Source organism: Salvelinus sp. IW2-2015, linkage group LG15 (assembly GCF_002910315.2).
Source record: "Salvelinus sp. IW2-2015 linkage group LG15, ASM291031v2, whole genome shotgun sequence".
NCBI classification, from domain to species: Eukaryota; Metazoa; Chordata; class Actinopteri; order Salmoniformes; family Salmonidae; genus Salvelinus; species Salvelinus sp. IW2-2015.
The window spans coordinates 12,199,371-12,218,214 of record NC_036855.1 but is presented as its reverse complement, the minus strand read 5'-3'; the positions used below and the strand labels follow the sequence as shown (position 1 = coordinate 12,218,214).

The 18,844-nt window shown below is 45.3% G+C and overlaps 1 protein-coding gene across 1 annotated transcript in view; it reads right to left on the bottom strand.

The window, feature by feature from the left end:
- Nucleotides 1-18,844, bottom strand: part of cemip2 (cell migration inducing hyaluronidase 2) — a 41,308-nt gene that overhangs the window by 17,704 nt on the left and 4,760 nt on the right. The window contains exons 2-9 of the mRNA XM_070446870.1: nucleotides 17,295-17,631; nucleotides 16,949-17,089; nucleotides 16,201-16,768; nucleotides 8,225-8,394; nucleotides 7,258-7,446; nucleotides 5,323-5,492; nucleotides 3,631-3,840; nucleotides 3,037-3,242 (exon numbers count right to left, since the gene is read on the bottom strand). Of these exons, the coding sequence (XP_070302971.1) occupies nucleotides 3,037-3,242; nucleotides 3,631-3,840; nucleotides 5,323-5,492; nucleotides 7,258-7,446; nucleotides 8,225-8,394; nucleotides 16,201-16,768; nucleotides 16,949-17,089; nucleotides 17,295-17,619 (1,979 nt within the window). The 5' untranslated portion in view covers nucleotides 17,620-17,631. The remainder of the gene's footprint in view (nucleotides 1-3,036; nucleotides 3,243-3,630; nucleotides 3,841-5,322; nucleotides 5,493-7,257; nucleotides 7,447-8,224; nucleotides 8,395-16,200; nucleotides 16,769-16,948; nucleotides 17,090-17,294; nucleotides 17,632-18,844) is intronic.

The following is an 18,844-nucleotide window of genomic DNA, read 5'->3' as shown; positions in this document are numbered from 1 at the left end:
CAATCAGAGTCGAGACAGCAGTATATATAAAAATGAGAGAGGAGAAGAGAGAGAGAGAAGAGAGAGAGAGAGAGAAGAGGAGAGGGAGAGAGAGAGAGAGAGAGAGAGAGAGAGAGAAGAGAGAGAAGAGGAGAGAGAGAGAGAGAGAGAGAGAGAGAGAGAGAGAGAGAAGAAGAGAGAGAGAGAGAAGGAGGAGAGAGAAGAAGAGAGAGCAAGAGAGAGAAGAGAGAGAGAGAGAGCGAGAGAGAGAGAGAGAGAGAGAGAGAAGAGAGAGAAGCAGAGAGAGAAGAGAAGAGAGGAGAGAGAGAGAGAGAGGCAGAAGAGAGAGAGAGAGAGAGACGAGAGAGAGAGAGAGAGAGAGGAGAGAGAGAGAGAGAGAGAGAGAGAGAAAAAGAGAGAGAGAGGAGAGAAAAGAGAAACGTCCCTTAGAGTATTGCACAGAGAGAGTACTGTCCTTGAGTATTGCACAGAGAGAGTTACTGTCCTTGAGTATGCACAGAGGGAGTTACTGTCATGAGTATAATGCACAGCCACATTGATACCAATTGTCTTGAACTAGAGACAGGATAAATGATTAAAGTCTGTATTATTGATGTTTTTTCCTGCTTATATAAATACACCCCACTGCCCGAGTGTTGAAGCCTTAGTCTAGTTTCCTGGTGTGTATATGGGTATTTGCGTTGTATTGTATGCTTAAAATATGTAGAGACATCCTGATTATCTCGATCTACGCAATCGAGGACTTTGTGATGCAGCGGTCCTCATCACTTTTTGACCGATGAGAGAACCGGTAGCCACTGCCTAGGGAGCACTATGTGATTATAGGTAAGACCTATAAAGTCCTGAGGGATGGAAGGTGGCCCTCTTCACTTCTTATCTCACAAAGTCTCAGTCCCTCCTCCTCGAGTGCTTACATCCTGTTTGTGATTCTATCTCCTGTTATCATTTGAGGAATACACCCACTAAAGAAGCTCTTAGGGAAATCGAGACATTGTTTGGTCCTATTTCATTGTGTTAGAAAGCCTGAGGAATGTGGGAGAAGCAATAGGTCTAAGATACAGCAGTGCAACAAGGGCGACCCCAGCTGACTAGCACATGCATGGCAGCCGAATATGGTCCACTATATGCAGTAGGATTTTATGCCAATTGGGACTCGCGATAGACAATCACTAGCGCAACCCAGTAAGACTATGCTCTCTCATATGTAGGAGGTCTATTAGACTCATTTCAGCACAACCACACAAGGACTGCTATGTAACCATACAAACAGAACAAGCCCTGGAGCCCACATAGCCAAACCCCAAGATGGCCCACTTTCGTGGAGAGGAAAGATGTCTTACGCGTAAGCCGAGCACACCACACTGACCTGTATTTGCCCATCGTAATTATTGCATGAGCATCTGATTTACATGCCTTATATTCCTTAAAATGGATAATTCCAAAAATAAAGACAATTTCAGTCCTAGCCCCTAATATTCTCCACCATCCAAGATATCCAACCCTCACTAACACCTAAAAAACCAACAACAAAAATATCCTAAAGATACATTCCTTTGTTTTTTGTGAGCCAAGAGTTTTCTTATTACCAAAAATCACACAACAACAACCAACACCCAGATCTCCAAATCCCAACGTCCCTACATACTTCAAGTTTATTGTCAAACCCAGCGCCAGCCAACACACGTTACACATACCAGCATAAAGTACACCCTTAACACCAGTCGAAAACACCTGATAACTCTCTGCGCGTCTCTCTGATCTTCAATCTCTAACACAACCAACCAACCACCAACATCACGTAGCACCCGAGTAAACATATCTACAACACACGGAGTCGAACTGTAGCCGTTACTGCTCACCACCAACGAGCTACTGACTTACTGCTTTCACAGCATCAAGCAGGCGTAACAAAGCTATAGAAACGATCTCATCATACAAACAACCAAACACCACAGTAACAAACAAACTACAAAACGCTACTACACCACACAAACAGAACTAAAAGACAGCGTTAAACCAGCCCACAACGGACTCAATACTCATAACGTACTCTCTCTTCTCACCCAACGAGCAACCAACCACATACACCACCGTGTCCTAAGCTCCCCAGACCAGACCTCCTGTGTGCTCAGTAAACCTTCACCCGCAGTGAGTAAATAGACAAGACCCATGATAAACACATTCCCATGCAGCGGTGTGAGTTGATTTTGCTGAATAAGGGACGTGCGTCGTAGCACTCTACACAAAAGTGGGAGGACATACCTGAAAAACCCGTTCAGTTCATTCTCTCAGGTATTGAGGATCGGCTGTAACCACCAAGCCGCGAGTAAAAACTGACACCACCACACCAACCGCACTAGTGATAGACGAGCCATGTCCAACCCGAGTAAACACGCGTGGTACACCACCACACCCCAACCCCAACAGTAGCCTGGTCCAAAGCCGACAGTAAGGGTTGGCGAAAAGGTGAGACACCCAATGCCCAAGAACTACATGCACCCCACAGTAGGCCTGTCCAACCCAGTAAAACCTGACACACCACACCCCACAGTAGGCCTGTCCAACCCAGTAAAACCTGACACCACAGTAGGCCTGTCCAACCCAGTAAAACCTGACTCACCACACCCCATCGTAGGCCTGTCCAACCCAGTAAAACCTGACACACCACCCCCCACAGTAGGCCTGTCCAACCCAGTAAAACCTGACACACCACACCCCACAGTAGGCCTGTCCAACCCAGTAAAACCTGGACCACACCACAGTAGGCCTGTCCAAACCCAGTAACCTGACACCACCACACCCCACAGTAGGCCTGTCCAACCCAGTAAAACCTGACACACCACACCCCACAGTAGGCCTGTCCAACCCAGTAAAACCTGACACACCACACCCCCCTTACTTCCATTACTCTTTCTTATTGAGCTATATTTTTTTCTCATTTCTGCCTCTTTTCACTTTCATTTTGTTCCTCTAATTTCCCCTCAGTCACTTGTTTACTCTTTCTATCTGCGGCCAGAAAAGTATGTTCTGTCTTACTTGCACTCCATGCTCGGCGAAGGTGTATAGTTCTTATACACTTTGTCTCGGATGCTGGTGCACATGGTCTCGTTGCGGTCGGTGGGCAGGAGCGTTCCTGGTCGGGTCACCAAACCCAGGTTGTGGAAGAACGTGTTCCTCTGCTCTATCCCGTCCTCCAGGAAGAAACAGTGACCCAGGGTGTCATAGCCTACAGTGTCCTTCACCTGGAGAGGAGAAACATTTGGGAAACTCTACACACCAATGACAGGAGCAGAGCAGGAAAGCAGCTTGGAGTTGCTGCATCATGTTATCTGAATGATGGTCAACGCATTTGACATTCATTTATTTCATGACTGACGTCATATGGTCCTCATTTCCCCAAGTTTTATCACAGATACGGCACATACACACACACTACGGCTGGAGTCAATTCGAATTAAAGACAGTCAAACCATGAAGTAAACTTAAATTACATCTATTTTCAATGATTTATCAATAAACTGAGAAGTTTTTCAAAAGTTTTTTTTTTATCACTTCCTGAATTGACTGCATTCAATTATAATTGACCCCAGCCCTGACACACACGTGCACACACATACAGCACACACACACCAGCAGGCCATTGGTGGCGTGGATGGTGATGCAGCGGGAGAAGGAGTGGTGGATGGAGAGGCCGTCCACGTATGCTGGTTCCCGGTAGCCCCCTCGCCAGTCAACATCCCCACAGCGGTGGAAGTGGACCGGGTAGCGGCCCTGCTCCTGCTGCCCCATGTTCCTCAGCTCCACGTGGGACAGGTGCACCGAAGTGAAGTTCCCAAATATCTGAGGAGAAATGGGGTAGAGAGTAAAGAGAGAGAGAGTAAGCTGTGCTGTGTGGTGTGGTGTGGTGTGGTGTGTTGTGTTGTGCTGTGTTGTGTAGTGTGTTGTGCTGTGTGGTATGGTGTTGTGCTGTGTTGTATCATATTACTCTGGTTCTCCTGATCTATTGGTGGCTCTATTTTACAGTTACATCTATTGACATCAAGCAACAACTGAGATGATCTGAGCACAAACAATGCTATACAGAAAGAGAAAGAGAAAGAGAGAGAGAGAGAGACACACACACACACAGGGAGAAGAGTGAGACACAGAGAGAGAAGTGTGAGAGAGAGAGAAGAGTGTGAGACAGAGAGAGAGGAGTGAGACACCGAGAGAGAAGAGTGAGACAGAGAGAGGGGGAGAGAGAGAGAGACAGATAGTGACAGAGAGAGGGAGACAGATAGTGACAGAGAGAGGGAGACAAAGAGAGAGAAGAGTGAGACACAGAGAGAGAAGAGTGAGACAGAGAGAGAGGGGCAGAGAGAGACAGAGAGAGAGACCCACACAAATATGACCTAATGAGCAAATAGACACAAAAATATGCAGTAAACTCAGGGAGGTCTTTCTTAGGTATATGGCCTTTTCCACATTGTCTGTTTTGTGTTAAGGAGATATTGGCCAATCCCTCAAGCTAACTGTAACTCACTCATTCACTCACCCAAACTCTCTCACACACACACACACACTACACTTGGACAGAACTCTCTACAGTCAAGAAACAAGGGGTTTTTCCATTTACTGCAAAAGGGCTGCTTTTACATAAGGCAAGAGGAATGTTATTATGTATTTATCAGAAGAGAGCATGAGTATGTAACACATTATACAGGGCAAACATTGTACTTGTGCATCCTGGATACAGAGAATGTGTGTGTGTGTGTGTGTGTGTGTGTGTGTGTGTGTGTGTGTGTGTGTGTGTGAGGGAGGGGTGTGTGCATTGACGTTGGTCTGAGTAAGTGTTTGAGGTGTCTGTGTGCTCAGTGGGGTTGTGAAATATACAGAGTAAAAAAGGACAAAGGAGGATTACAATACTGAAACACAAAACATTAAGAGTAGTGAGTGTTGCTCATCCATGCCCCCTCTTTCTCTGAGTGGTGCCTGGGTTGTGTTCATTAGGGCATGCAACGGAAACCATTTGCAACCAATTTCTTATTGGAGAAGGCCAGGTAGTCCCTCCCTGTTTCAGTCTGTTTTCTTCCATTAAGTACCTAATGAACATTACATGTTGTTAGATCATGTGTGAGTGATGAATGTCCTCAGTCATTCAGCGTCTGCTGAATGCTCTAATGACCCTCCGCCACAGCAATATGGTCATGTTCAACATGATTACACTAGACTTAATGGCATTAAATAAGCACATATCTCAGGCTGAAATGCACAGGGCAGGCAGGCTCAAGGTTCAACACAGACCCTATACTCACAGCTACACATGGTTACATAAGCACACACCTTGATGTGTCCACCGTAAGTGTCGTGGCTAAAGAACTGGCACCAGTTGTTTCCATAGCAGGTGTTTTCCATCTCCCCATAGATGAGTATGTTTCTGCTGAGCAGTGCCACCTCCGCTCGCATGTCCACCCCGTCCACAATCTCCCCCATGTGACCAAACTGGGGCCTCCCTGGGAGAGGGGACACATAGTACACAAACTTCATAGCATGTACTATTGTCATATATCAGTGAAAGCAACAACAAATTGTTGTATGTAAACATTTAGACATACATATTATTATGATATTTAAAAGTGTTCATATTAACAACAGTCAGCCAAATATATGGTTGTCTCGATACAGTAGGTTTGGATTTAATTTGATGGGGCCAGGTGAGTGACCTTAATCCCAAACAGAACAGCATCAGCACCTCTCTTTCTAGCCATGAAAACAATTTAGAGAGAATGAGATGAGACTGTCGGTTTGTCATTATAGTCTCCCAATATGGCAAGCCGACTGCTGCCAGTGCCAACCACAGGATGTGTGCTTCACCTCACAAACATATATAAATATGAGAGAGAGAGAGCGAGCGAGCGAGAGCGAGAGAGATACACCACACACAGCCCTTGCTCCAGGAAGGGAGGTGGCTTGTGTCGACATCAGAGCAGTGGGCCAAAACAGAGGTGTTGGCAGACAGGGGACTACACAGGGTGGAACGCCAGACCAGATTACAACAAACTGGTCTTTGTTACAACCAGGTTATGATGTCCTTTTCATAACAAGATCAAGACGTCATATTTTGGCTGTTATCTGGTCAGATTACAACCAGATGAGGTCTTTTTTTTGGTCGTTATTGCTAAAAAGAAGTGAACGAAAATTCCTTACAACCAGTATACAATCTGACCATGATGTCATTGCAACCAGTTTTGCTCGCTGGGCCTGTGACACCATGGACAGTTTATAAAACCGGACTGGCATCCACACACACAGCAGAAAACAGGACGATGGAGGGAGGGACAGAGAGAGAGAGAGAAATAAATACATCTGAAATGTAAACTTTTGTGAGTATAATGTTTACTGTTCATTTCTTAAACTCAGAGAAATAGGCAATGATCCAACAGGCCCCCTGTTTACCAATGGGGAGTGTAGCTGAAATTAAGAGAGAGAGAGAAAGAGAGAGAGTCCGCGAGAACAATAGAGACTTACAGGCAATTTTCTTTCCCAAATTTGAAAACAAATACAAACATTTTGAAACCAAAACAGAAAAGAAGAAAATCCAATATCTATTGGGAGAACCCCCCCCCCCCCCCCGTTGTGCCATATTAGCGGCAAAATATGTATCTTCCTGCCACACCCGTAGGGACAGCCAGTGGAACGACCAACCAGAACAATAGCATTGCTATGTCTTTCTCACTTTTTAATTATTGTCCTCATTCATTTCTTACTGTAGTGTCCTGTTAATTGTTACTACTCATTGAGCATTATTATTTTTCCTATTATTATCTATCTGCGTCATCATTGATTTGATGTGCCTATATGTTTGCTTTGGCAATGTATGTGGAAACACTTCCCATACCAATAAAGTCATTTGAATTTGAGAGAGAGAGCGAGAGAGAGAGAGAGAGAGAGAGAGAGAGAGAGAGAGAGCAGGAGAGAGAGAGAGAGAGCAGGAGAGAGAGAGAGAGAGCAGGAGAGAGAGAGAGACAGAGAGAGAGAGAAAAGAGACAGAGAGAGACAGAGACAGAGAGACAGACAGACAGACAGGGAGACTACCTGTCTCTTCCCAAGGGTAATTTATAGAACTAAAAATGAAAGACCATGGCTCAGGATTTATAAATAAATAATACTTATTTTTATATCATACCATATCCAGTTAAAAACACAGCAGTGATACTCAATATCAGAATTAAAGTAAGCCCCCATAAATGTACAAACACTACCTTATTTTTCACTCACCTTGAACTCTGACCTGTCTGCTGGTGCAGTGGGGGCAGGGAAGGAGTGTGAACTCCTCTGCCTGATGCATGGAATAGTCAGTACTGGCAACCACAATATGGTTCCCGGGTTGCCAGGTGTGTACATCATCCTGAAGGTTGAGGACTACCTGGTCCACAGCATCCACCTGGAACCCAGATATGGGAAAACCTGGAAGAGCACAGATAACATCTGTTGGATTAGCAGTTTTCTACCTGCATACCAAATAACTAATGGCGAAAACAGGATCTAGAGTCAAGAAAAGTCACATTTTCCAGGAAATGTAGATAAAACTAAGGATTTGTGTGGTTTAATGAGACAACAAATCTGAACCATACCATACACCCAACATTCAAGCTAAAAGTTAGACAAAAACAATCACAAACCTCCATAGTGTATCTTGAACTGACTCTGTGGACCATTGAAGTGTGAGAGTAAGACTGTATGAGAACAAACATCCCAGCTTACTGGACATACCAGTGCCAAACCCAAACCCCCTCCTGGGGACCTGCTGTTTGCCCTGGTGACAGGAGGACCCTGCCCGCACACGCTCAGGAATGTTCAGTCCAGCTGATTGATCTAGCCTGTAAACACTAACCACTTGAACCCCCCACACATACACCATCCAGGAAAAGCTGCAAGATCAGAGAATCTGAGTGTAAGCTTTGCTTTTACATGGCATTCCTGACTATGTGAAGAGCCTGATATGACCTGTTCAATGAGCAGACAATTAATGACATACACAAGTAAACAAGCACCTACAATAATGCTCTCCTTAAGCTATATTTGTGATATTGGGTTACCAATGTGGTAACACTTTTCTTAAAGCCTGTAGGTATAATGGACTCTAAAGCGGTTATGGACATTTTAAAAGATAAGAAATGTAACAAGTTATAAACCATTCTAGCTGCAGGGTTTATGTAAAGCCACACTGGTTATAATGACCCACCGTTCCTCCATTCGCTGTACGCGGTGACAGAGAAGCCGACACCGTCCACAGTGCTGAAGTTCTTCCGGGCCAGCGCCTTTCCTCCCGTGTCATGGTTCTCATGTTCCCGCACGTCCTCGGAACACGAGCCGTTCCCTCCACCAATTACAGATACCAGTGCCCAGGCCTGCCTGTGGACAGAGACACAGAGTTTGAGCTTTAGAAGTTGTTAAGAAATCGAGGTAACACTTAAAGCATCCAGGCAGATATGCTCTATAACTTGTTATAAGCCGGTATGAGCCTTTTTTATTGTTTTACAATAAGGCTTGTTGTTATGTTATTTGTCTCTACACTCTTGCAAAAAAATGGGCTATCTAGAACCTAAAAGGGTTCTTCAGCTGTCCCCATAGGAGAACCCTTTGAAGAACTCTTTTTGGTTCCAGGTAGAACCCTTTACACAAAGGGTTTTACCTGGAACCAAAAAGGGTTCTCCCATAGTCCCAGTCGGTATTCACATAATAATAAGGAATTCCCCTCGACCATGCCCACAAATTGAGGAAAACAAAAATTATTTCCTATTGTAAGAGAGGCAACTTCATAGTCAATTTGTTGTTATAAAGAAATAACAAAACATGCCGAAAAGCTGCTGTGTTGTTCAACATAAATGCAACTAGGTAAAAAATCCCAACCTACGGATTGCAACGTCGCACGTAGGGAAATAGAGCCTGTGAGAAGAGCACTGTGGCTTCAGGCTATTGGGCATGGGAGACTGGGAGATGTGGGAGACTGGGAGACGTGGGAGATCTGGGAGACGTGGGAGATGTGGGAGACGTGGGAGATCTGGGAGACGTGGGAGATCTGGGAGACGTGGGAGATGTGGGAGACTGGGAGATGTGGGAGACGTGGGAGATGTGGGAGATGTGCGAGATCTGGGAGACTGGGAGACGTGGGAGATCTGGGAGACGTGGGAGATCTGGGAGACTGGGAGACGTGGGAGATCTGGGAGACGTGGGAGATCTGGGAGACGTGGGAGACTGGGAAATGTGGGGACCCGGTGTCCAAGTAAGCTACACGTAGCTATGTGTGTGGAAAACATTTCATCACAGGTAAGACATTTAACTTGTTTAGTATTGTACATGTGTTACTCCACTCACTACTTGTAGCTGTATAGTTCTTTTTGTTGTGTTGTTGGTCTTGGCTAGCTAGCACTCCCTCACATGGCTGCTAGCACCATCATAAATAGGGGGATGAGAGAAGCCCTACAATATTAGGTTTTTCTAAGTAGTGAGAACACTATGGAGCAGGCAATGTTGAAAAGTAATCTTTGCACATGTTGTACTTTTCTTAAATGTAGTTTTGAAATTGACTAAAACAAACAGATATGACAAGAACATTTAGTTTGAAAAAGGTCACGTTTTTGCTGTGAGTCAATGGAGTAACCTAGGTAACCACAGGTTATTTTCCCCACAGGCAGGCAGGGCCGCAACGTACCATCTAATACCGACTGGGACTATGAGGAGAGCCGGAGAACCCTTTTGGAACCCTCTTTCTAAGAGTGTATGCATAACATATTTAACTGCATATTATTGTAGTCATGTAGTCCTGTAGTGACCACTGTAAAGAAAGCATTGGGAGTATCAACAGGACAACATTCTTATGTATGATTTAGCAGCTATGTAAGAGCTAGTCAAGCAAAGGGTGTGACCAAACTGACATGAATAGTGTCCGTGTGTGTGTGTGTGTGTGGTCATCACATTCACCTCAATCACATAGACTGAGAATTGGCATCATAAAAATGAAGGAAGTATTCGAGCGAGATAGCGGTGGATCTCTCAGTCCAGCACACCACAATACCCACAAGGCAAAAACCCAATCTGCCTCTGAAGTGGAGATAAGTCTATGAATCCCCTGGTTCAAGGCTTGGGTGTGGAGCAGGGGTCATTCATCTGGACCAGTGAAGGGTGTAGAGTGAAATGTCAGCATCAACACAACGTCAAAACAATGTCATCACCTTTCATAAAAGCATTTTGTTTGGTTACTCCTTAAAGAGTCTATTGACATGCATCAATCTAAGCAACATATTTTTAAAATCCCCATAAAATGCTGTCAGTTTAAGTTAGAGATATGTTTTTTTTGTATGGGCTGCATCCGCCTATGTCGGCCTTATGCATCTGCGGTGAAAGATGGCCGATCTACAGCGGTGTTAGTCAGACAATGAGACTTCCCGAAAACCGGACTTCTCACGAAACCATCTGTAGTGCCCGAATATGACCACTCTATGGAAAGATGAGACTCTCACGAACACGATGGTGTTCTCTGTTTTGCTTATCTTCCCACAAGTGTCACGGGACTCGTCTGAAGGTAACCCGTACAAATGAATGGAAGTATTGAGGTAGACAGACTTCTTACATATCCTAGATACTGTATAAGACAGACTTCTTACATCTCCTGATTTCTTTTTGACTGTCTATTTTGCTATTTATGAACGTGTTATTCAATGTGTTTCTATGCGCTATAGTAGTAAAGGCCAAATTCTATAATTGATCAAATAATTGTTTTGTTTTTTTGTTTTTTCATAAAGTGTAACGGCTTTCGTTGGTGGAAGGAGAGGAGGACCAAAATGCAGCGTGGTACGTATCCATAATATCATTTAATCGAGAATGAATACAAAATACAAAAGAACAAGAGAATAAATGAAAACCGAAACAGTGTTTGCACCATACGGGACTAACACAGGAAACAATCACCCACAAAACACAATAGAAAACAGGCTACCTAAATATGGCTCCCAATCAGAGACAACGACTGACACCTGCCTCTGATTGAGAACCATACTAGGCCAAACACATAGAAATATAAATACAGAACAAAACATAGAAAAACAACATAGAATGCCCACCCCAACTCACACCCTGACCAAACTAAAATAAAGACATAACAAAGGAACTAAGGTCAGAACGTGACATAAAGCGGTCCTATAACTCCAAATCAAATAGTTAAATGATCCATGGTATGACCATCTTAAAACAATTCCATATGTCAGCTTAGTAAAAACCCCCAATGGCTTAGACTTTTAAACATCAAATAAGCTTTATGCCCCGTCATCAGGAATTCTCTCTTCACAATCACACAGTCATTATCTTCAACCATCATGTACCCTTTTCAGGCGTCGTGACATTTTTAAAACCTTTCCCCTTGTGTTACCTTTTTAAAACCTTTCCCCTTGTGTTACCTTTTTAAAACCTTTCCCCTTGTGTTACCTTTTTAAAACCTTTCTCCTTGTGTTACCTTTTTAAAACCTTTCCCCTTGTGTTACCTTTTTAAAACCTTTCCCCTGTACTTCTTTAGGCTTCACATCTGACAGGGCACTCCATACGATGACGTCTGGAAGTAGGCCCGACTGTCAGCTCTCTGTTGAGGCTGGTCCTAACGACACAATCACGGGCCAATATGCCATTTAGCAGATCAAAGAGCCTCTCTACCATTTACCCGCTGAAATACAAACAGGAACCATCTGTGAAAGCACCCTGTCCTCCCAGCAGCTATTACACTCAATGTGTGTGTGTGTGCGCAACTTCTGGTGTGCGTTTACTGTGAACACTGAGGCTGTACCCGCTTTAAGTTACAGTTATAACAGTGGCCAAGTAGGCTACTGTGGCTATTTGGTCATAATCTAGGCCTACCATCAATAACAATGGAAAAAATGCATCCCATTACATTTTAGCATGGAAATAGCTATCATTCAGCCTACTGTAGCAGCCAATGTGTTGTCTTCAATGTAGGCCCACATTCCATTCGACTTTTGGAAAAAATATGCAGGGCTTGACACTATCCTGTTAATCCACTTGTCCTTCAGACAAGGTGACTGAAAATGTGTTGTTTGATGCAAGAAACCACTTTACAAAATAAAGTTAATTCATATTCCCATACCGTTATTACAGAGAATCAGACAAATTATGCTACCCTCTGCCTATTGGCTACTTAGATTATTCAAGCCTATCTCAAAATACAACACTGCCCCTTTAAGACAGAAAAAAATGATATTTACCTGACTCACTTTTCAAAAATGTCTAGAAATGCACACGTTTTGTGCTCTTGTGGGAAGCAACCACTCCCCCATTGCTGACTAGAAATTAGCTATAACTGGGCTAATAACTCACTAACTAGCAAAGAATATGAACAAATGTGTACGTGTGGCTACAAGCAGCTCTCGCTTTGATCTTAAAACAAGCGCATCTAGACACGACCTCTCATGCTGTAAACACAGCCCAGTTTGGCACAGATCCATATATGGCAATGGTCTATTTGCATATAGGGATACTGCAGCTGGTTATTGGTTATGCCACACCGGTCTGTAGAATAAGGGCTGATGTGCCTGTCATTGCAAAATAATCCTATTCCGGTGTGTTCTGCCTACAACAAAATATCATGCATAGTTAATTTTGCATAATTCGTTTTGTTTCGGTTTGTTGCGCTAAAAGTGGTTAATATTGGCAATTCCCACAGTAGAGGGAACCGTTGATAATGTTAACTAAAGGGAAAAACTAGAGAGTTGAGTGAAGTTCAATCTCGTGCTTCTCTGCGCGAGCTGATATTTCTTCTGCACAGAAGTCCCAGGGGAGCTGCTCAGCCGCGCACGCGCACGGCTTAGAGGGGACATTAGTCATTACCCTCACTGTATGGAATGGGTGTGTTTGATCATGGTGTGTGAGTTTGTTTGTGTGTGTATGTGGGTGTGTGTCTGGGGGAATGGTGGCGATAGGAATGCCATAGGCCAGTATGAGTGAGTGTGTGTGTGTGTGTGTGTGTGTGTTGTGTGTGTGGTGTGTGTGTGTTGTGTGTGTGTGTGTTTGTGTGTGTGTGTGTGTGTGTGTGTGTGTGTGTGTGATTGGGAGTGCCTACATCGAACACATTTCCTGTGTGTAAAAAAACATTTCCTTTGTGCAGTTCCTGGTGTTCTCCTGCTGTCTGTCCACTCCTGCCCAGCCAGATTACATCCAGGGTTGTGTTCAATAAGCAGCAAAAGGCGCAAAACTGAAACAAATAGGTACTACCTGGACTTGTCCTTTAAGAAACACATTTTGTTTTCCGTAGAAAATTATTATTTTTCCATTGGGTGCCGTAATGAACACGACCCAGATGACCTCCTGCCCAGTACTTTCAATCATGTCTCCCTCAGTCATATTAAGACAGTATGACTGTAACTGACAAGTCTCAAATACCCTGGACCCTGCTAGCTAGCTCACACAGACAGACACACACATACTAGACACAGACAAACACAGACAAACACACATACTATGCACAAACAAAATCAGTGTGTAATCAGAAAGCATAACAGTCCCTGTTTATCGTGCCTAGGTAGCTGGACTGAATTGTGATCTATTTATGAAAGTGTCACGCTATGGGTTTGATTGGATTTGGGGCTGGGGACCGCAGCGTTGCCTTGGCGACAACTCCACATATGAAACGTGACACTGTGCATTGGTGTGGTTTGGTTTGGGTTTGAAACCAGAAAGCTGCCCAGGCCAGGAGTGCCCAACAAATAACTAAAAATCTAAACTTTCCATTCAATTGGGCTAAGTTTGTGTGTGTGTGAGAGTGTGTGCGTGTGTGCGTGTGTGTGCGTGCGTAAATAAGGCTTCATGAGCTCTATGTCTAAAATTGTGAGATGCTCAAACTAGAGTATTGGAATGGTTTTACAGCAGAGCACCAAAAAAGAACATATGGTGAATTATCAATTGTACTGTATACTGTCCCACCCTGATCTGTTTCACCCGTCTTTGTGATTGTCTCCACTCCCTTCCAGGTGTCGCCCATCTTCCCCATTATCCCCTGTGTATTTCTACTTGTGTTCTCTGTTTGTCTGTTGCCAGTTAATTTTGTTTTGTCAAGCCTACCAGCGTTTTTCCCTCTACTCCTGTCTCTCGATTGTTCCTGTTTCCTAGTTTTCCCGGTGTTTCTGCCTGCCCTGACCCTGACCCTGCCTGCCATCCTGTACCTTTGCCCCACCTTTCCGGATTACTGACCTTTGCCTGCCCTGAGCCTGCCTGCCTGCCATCCTGTACCTTTGCCCCACCTATCTGGATTACTGACCTCTGCCTGCCTAAACTGTTGTTACTTCGATGTTGTCTGCATCTGGGTCTTACCTGAAACGTGATAGTATACAAGTCACTGGCATTGCTAAAGATCTGTATTCAAATGGGCATGATGTGTCCCTCTGTGTTCAGGGAACAGTGTGTTTTTGACCTGTTCGGGAACTCTGTGCAAAGGCAAAAAGTACAGAGTCAGCTCATTTTGCACAAATCCTGGAAGCAAGCCTCAAGCCGTGCACTTTCTGCCGGAATATGGTCTTCGGAAAAACAGGAAGAAACGCCTCTGAATGTTTCACTGGAATCGTGTTGACAGTATTTGCAGGGAGGAGATGAGATTCTGCTGGCATGACATGAAAGATTAGGCTTGATCTTGAAGGACGTAGTAAAACAAACCCTCTCAATCACTCCCATGAGATGGGTAGTATAAACCGTTACACACCGCTCCAGTGACACAGCTTCAGATTAGGGATGCACGATATATCGTGAACATATCGGAATCGGCCGATACCGCGATGTTGGCATTTTTCGCTAATATCGTCCGATTCCGATATGTTCACGATATATCGATGTCTAGTTGAATGCAGATGTGCAAAACCAATGTCAAAGCTGACGTGCATACCTATATAACGAAGGTACATGACGCAATGACGCCACACAAAATGTTTAGCTATACGTGCAACAAAGCATTCCTAAACCAGCCCACAATGTCTGCCAGTCAACAAGTCAAAATTTCAGCGAGACAACTCAAAGGTGAAATCCATTAAAGCCAAGCTAATGGAAGCCCTTGATAATGAACCGTTTTCTGTCGTGGGTGATGTTGGCTTTTCGCCGACTGGTCGAGGACCGGTTAACACTACCAAGTGCGCTACTTTTCCAATGTTTTTTTTCTTTTCTCGATGTTGCCCTACCGGAGTTACACAGTAATAGCGTCACTGCTATTAGCTTCACAACATACATACTATGGAACGCCGTTTGAGTCTTTGCGTGTCAAAAGATACAATAGCACTGTCAAAGCTGTACAAAAAGTCAGCAAACAAGAAATCACCGGCCACGAACGATTTGTTTACAATACCGCGTTGGTAATAAAGCATAATTTATTCGACTGCAACTTCTGGGGTAGCTAGCTTTAGCTTTATCTATAGCTACTGAAACAGATTATGTTGTGTTATTTGATACGTCAAATAGTGTTATTTGACGTGTATCTTTTTTGACACGCAAAGACCTAAATGGCGTTCCATAGAAATCCTGGTTGAGAATTATACAACTGAACAATGAAACGGCAAGTAAGTGAAAGAAATAGGTTTGATTATGTTTTACTGGTAATGGGGACATACGTAAATGCCAACAAAATAACTTTTTGGTCAGTGTGGTGTGTGTGTGTGTGTAACCTTTATTTAACTACGCAAGTCAGTTAAGAACAAATTCTTATTTACAATGACAGCCCGGACGACACTGGGCCAATTGTGCACCGCCCTATGGGACTCACAATTACGGCCGGATGTGATACAGCCTGGATTCGAACCAGGGACTGTAGTGACGCCTCTTGTACTGAGATGCAGTGCCTTAGAACTCTGTGTCCGTGTGCGTGTTAACTATTTAACTGTACTAGAATGCTTAAAAGGCCACTAAAAATGTTAATATCGGTTATCGGTATTGTTTTTTTTGGATTGTATTTACAATGGTGTTTGTTCTTCATTGGTTGCCCTTTTCTTGTGGCAACAGGTCACAAATCTTGCTGCTGTGATGGCAGCAAAATGTGATGGCAGCAAAATGGATATTTGGAAAATATCAGATATCGGTCAACTCCTTGCACGTCCTACGACTCCATCTCTAGTCATTATCTGTCTATTCTTTACCAAATTAATTTGGTAATATTCATATTATATTTAACTGTATTTTTACCTGTATTTGAGGTCATGGACGTAGGTACTACCCAGCAGGTTCTGGATGGTTCTCTTGGTCTCGTCCAGCAGGTTCTTGGTGGCAGAGTCTCCCACGGCCAGCGTGACGATGCGCCCCGCAGGCAGCGACTGGAGAAGCTGCATGAGCCGCCGACTGTCGTTCCGTGACTCATATGTGTCGTAGCGCTCGGTGAACAGAACGGCGGCCGTGTCCTGGTCCACCACACGCAGGTTGATGCCACGGCTAAAGTTGCGCTGAAAGGCATAGCCCCCTGTGGCTAGGCCTGAGGAGGGGATGCTGCGGGTCAGGAGGGTCCACGACAGCCTCTCTGCCCCGTGAAGCTCCAGGGTTGCGCCTCCACGTACCCCAATGAACTTCCGGCCCAGTTCCGGTACTTCTGCTACGGCCTTCTCGTCTGAACGGCCGAGGAGGGTGATGGTGGCCCGGGAGCGGTAGCGGCATTTGGGGGCACCGATGTGCAGCGAACCCCCGTCTTCAATCAGCACATTACGTGTTCTGAGAGTGATGTTTTTGGAGCCCTCAGTATTGTCTGCAAAGACCACTCGGCCTGTGGGAAGACAGATATAGGCTAAAACATAAAACAAGGCCATTTCTTTATGATACTTTCTAGAGAAAGCCATATTATTCTCAACTTAATCTCAGAACCCAGTGCCAAATACTGCATGCTCTGACTATATTTACTTCTGGGGTGGAAATGTGTTCAGATCAGAGAGACGACCTAACCTACCTCCTGATTGGATGGTTAGCGAGTAGAAGGTAGCAGAAGAGTCCAATCGAAACAGATCTCCCCCTCGGACGACCATGGCCTTCTCTGGGTTGTGACCTGGGTTCCAGCTGCTCAGGGAGGGGCTGTGGTCTGGACAGTTCTCTGTGCACACAGACAGGACCAATCAAAGACAACATCACAGACACAGCACATAGATAGAGAAGCTCTGAGTCAGAGTAAAACAGGGTATGATAGAAAACTATAGTCAATAACTTATGAGTATTGTGGAGCAATGGGCCTAAGTAACTTAGCCAAGTCCGTATTAACAGCTCATAACATCCTTATACTCACACAAACACACACTCACCGTCCAACACGTCTCCACTGGTGAGGCTGAGGATGAGGATGAGCAAGAGGAAAAAGGCCCCCAGGGAGACACTAAAGCAGATGAAGGTGTTTTTCCTCAGAATCTGAGCACGCTCCCGGTGCTGGCCCTCCTCTGATAGGTTAAAGGTTGCCCGGCACTCAGGAGGCGGGCCAATGGGCTTCAGAGGGGGAGGGGGTGGGGCCTTGGCCGGAGGCGGGGAGCGGACAGGTATGACCCTGCCGGGGACGCATCCTGGCGACCGGAGGTTACCGTTGGGCGGGGCCACAAAGACGGGGACGCGACTGGGGCCATCACTCATCTGCATGGTATCTGTCTGCTACTGACAGAGAGAGGTGAGAGAGATAGAGAAAAAGGTGAGAGAACTTCCCCAGCTATATAGACAGCCCCCCCAACACACCATATCTCCTGAAACATCTCCTCACTTTTTAACATTTTATAGAACTCAAATTCCACCCTAAGGCGCCCAGAGACCATCCCATTAAATATTAGTAAAGGGTCTGTTATCCCTCCATCTTTGACCCTGTTTCTCCTTGTTAGCCAAATAGCCAACTTTGCCTGAGCAAACAGAAAATTCAACAAAACACATTTGGCCCTCTACTTATTTGAATACCTGTACCCCATTATAAACATCCCAACAGTGAAAACCATCCCCAAACTCTCACACAGACATTCCAACAGAGACATTAATGGCATCAACCTGGCACACACAGAAAACACATGAATCACAGTTTCTCTCATAACACAGGAAGGACACCCCTGCCCGATTCCCGGTTCAACCCGTGCCAACCAGCTGTTAGTGGCCAGGGCTCCATGAAGAAACCTCCACTGGAGGTCCCCTGACCTCTTTGGTACTGGGGGTTTGTAGAGCCCCCTCCATCGAAAACCCTCGATACTCTCCACCCCACATACCCCCTGCCACTGATGTGCCTTCACTCCTGTTAGGCTCCTAATGTTCCTCACCTTGATGCAGAGGTAGTAGAAGGCTTTACCTCCCACCCCTTCAAACTCCTCCAGGCTCGGAGTGTTAAAACTGAACAAGTCCTCCAGACCTTCTTACCAGTCCCCAGTCTCTGCTGTCACCTGCAGTGGCGGGAACATTGGTGGCCCCTCCCCCTTTGGCCGCTCAAACACCCCCCTTACCGACTCAGACAGTGCCTCCTGGACCTCCTCCAGGAATCTCTCCAGCAGCCTAAGAGACGTTATTCCTGTTTGGTGTGCCAGGACGGGGATTTCCACCGCTCCTCTCCCAGCAGTCGCAGGTCACCCAGCCTAAGTAAACCCGCTGCCATCAGTTGCCTCTGCAGGGTGGCCGACTGAACCAATCTCAAATGGATGGCTGGGTTGTGGAAGATAGGCTCCTCCACACCCACAGCCCAGGCTCCACACCCCCTTCTCGTGTGGGCCTTAGCAGCTGCCAGGCCCTCAGCACTGCAGAATAAAAATCTGAGAGACCTGCTGTACTCAGCCTCTCCAACTTCATGAGGAACAGCTGCCGGTCCAACCCTAATCCGCCTGCTCTCCTCAGCAGC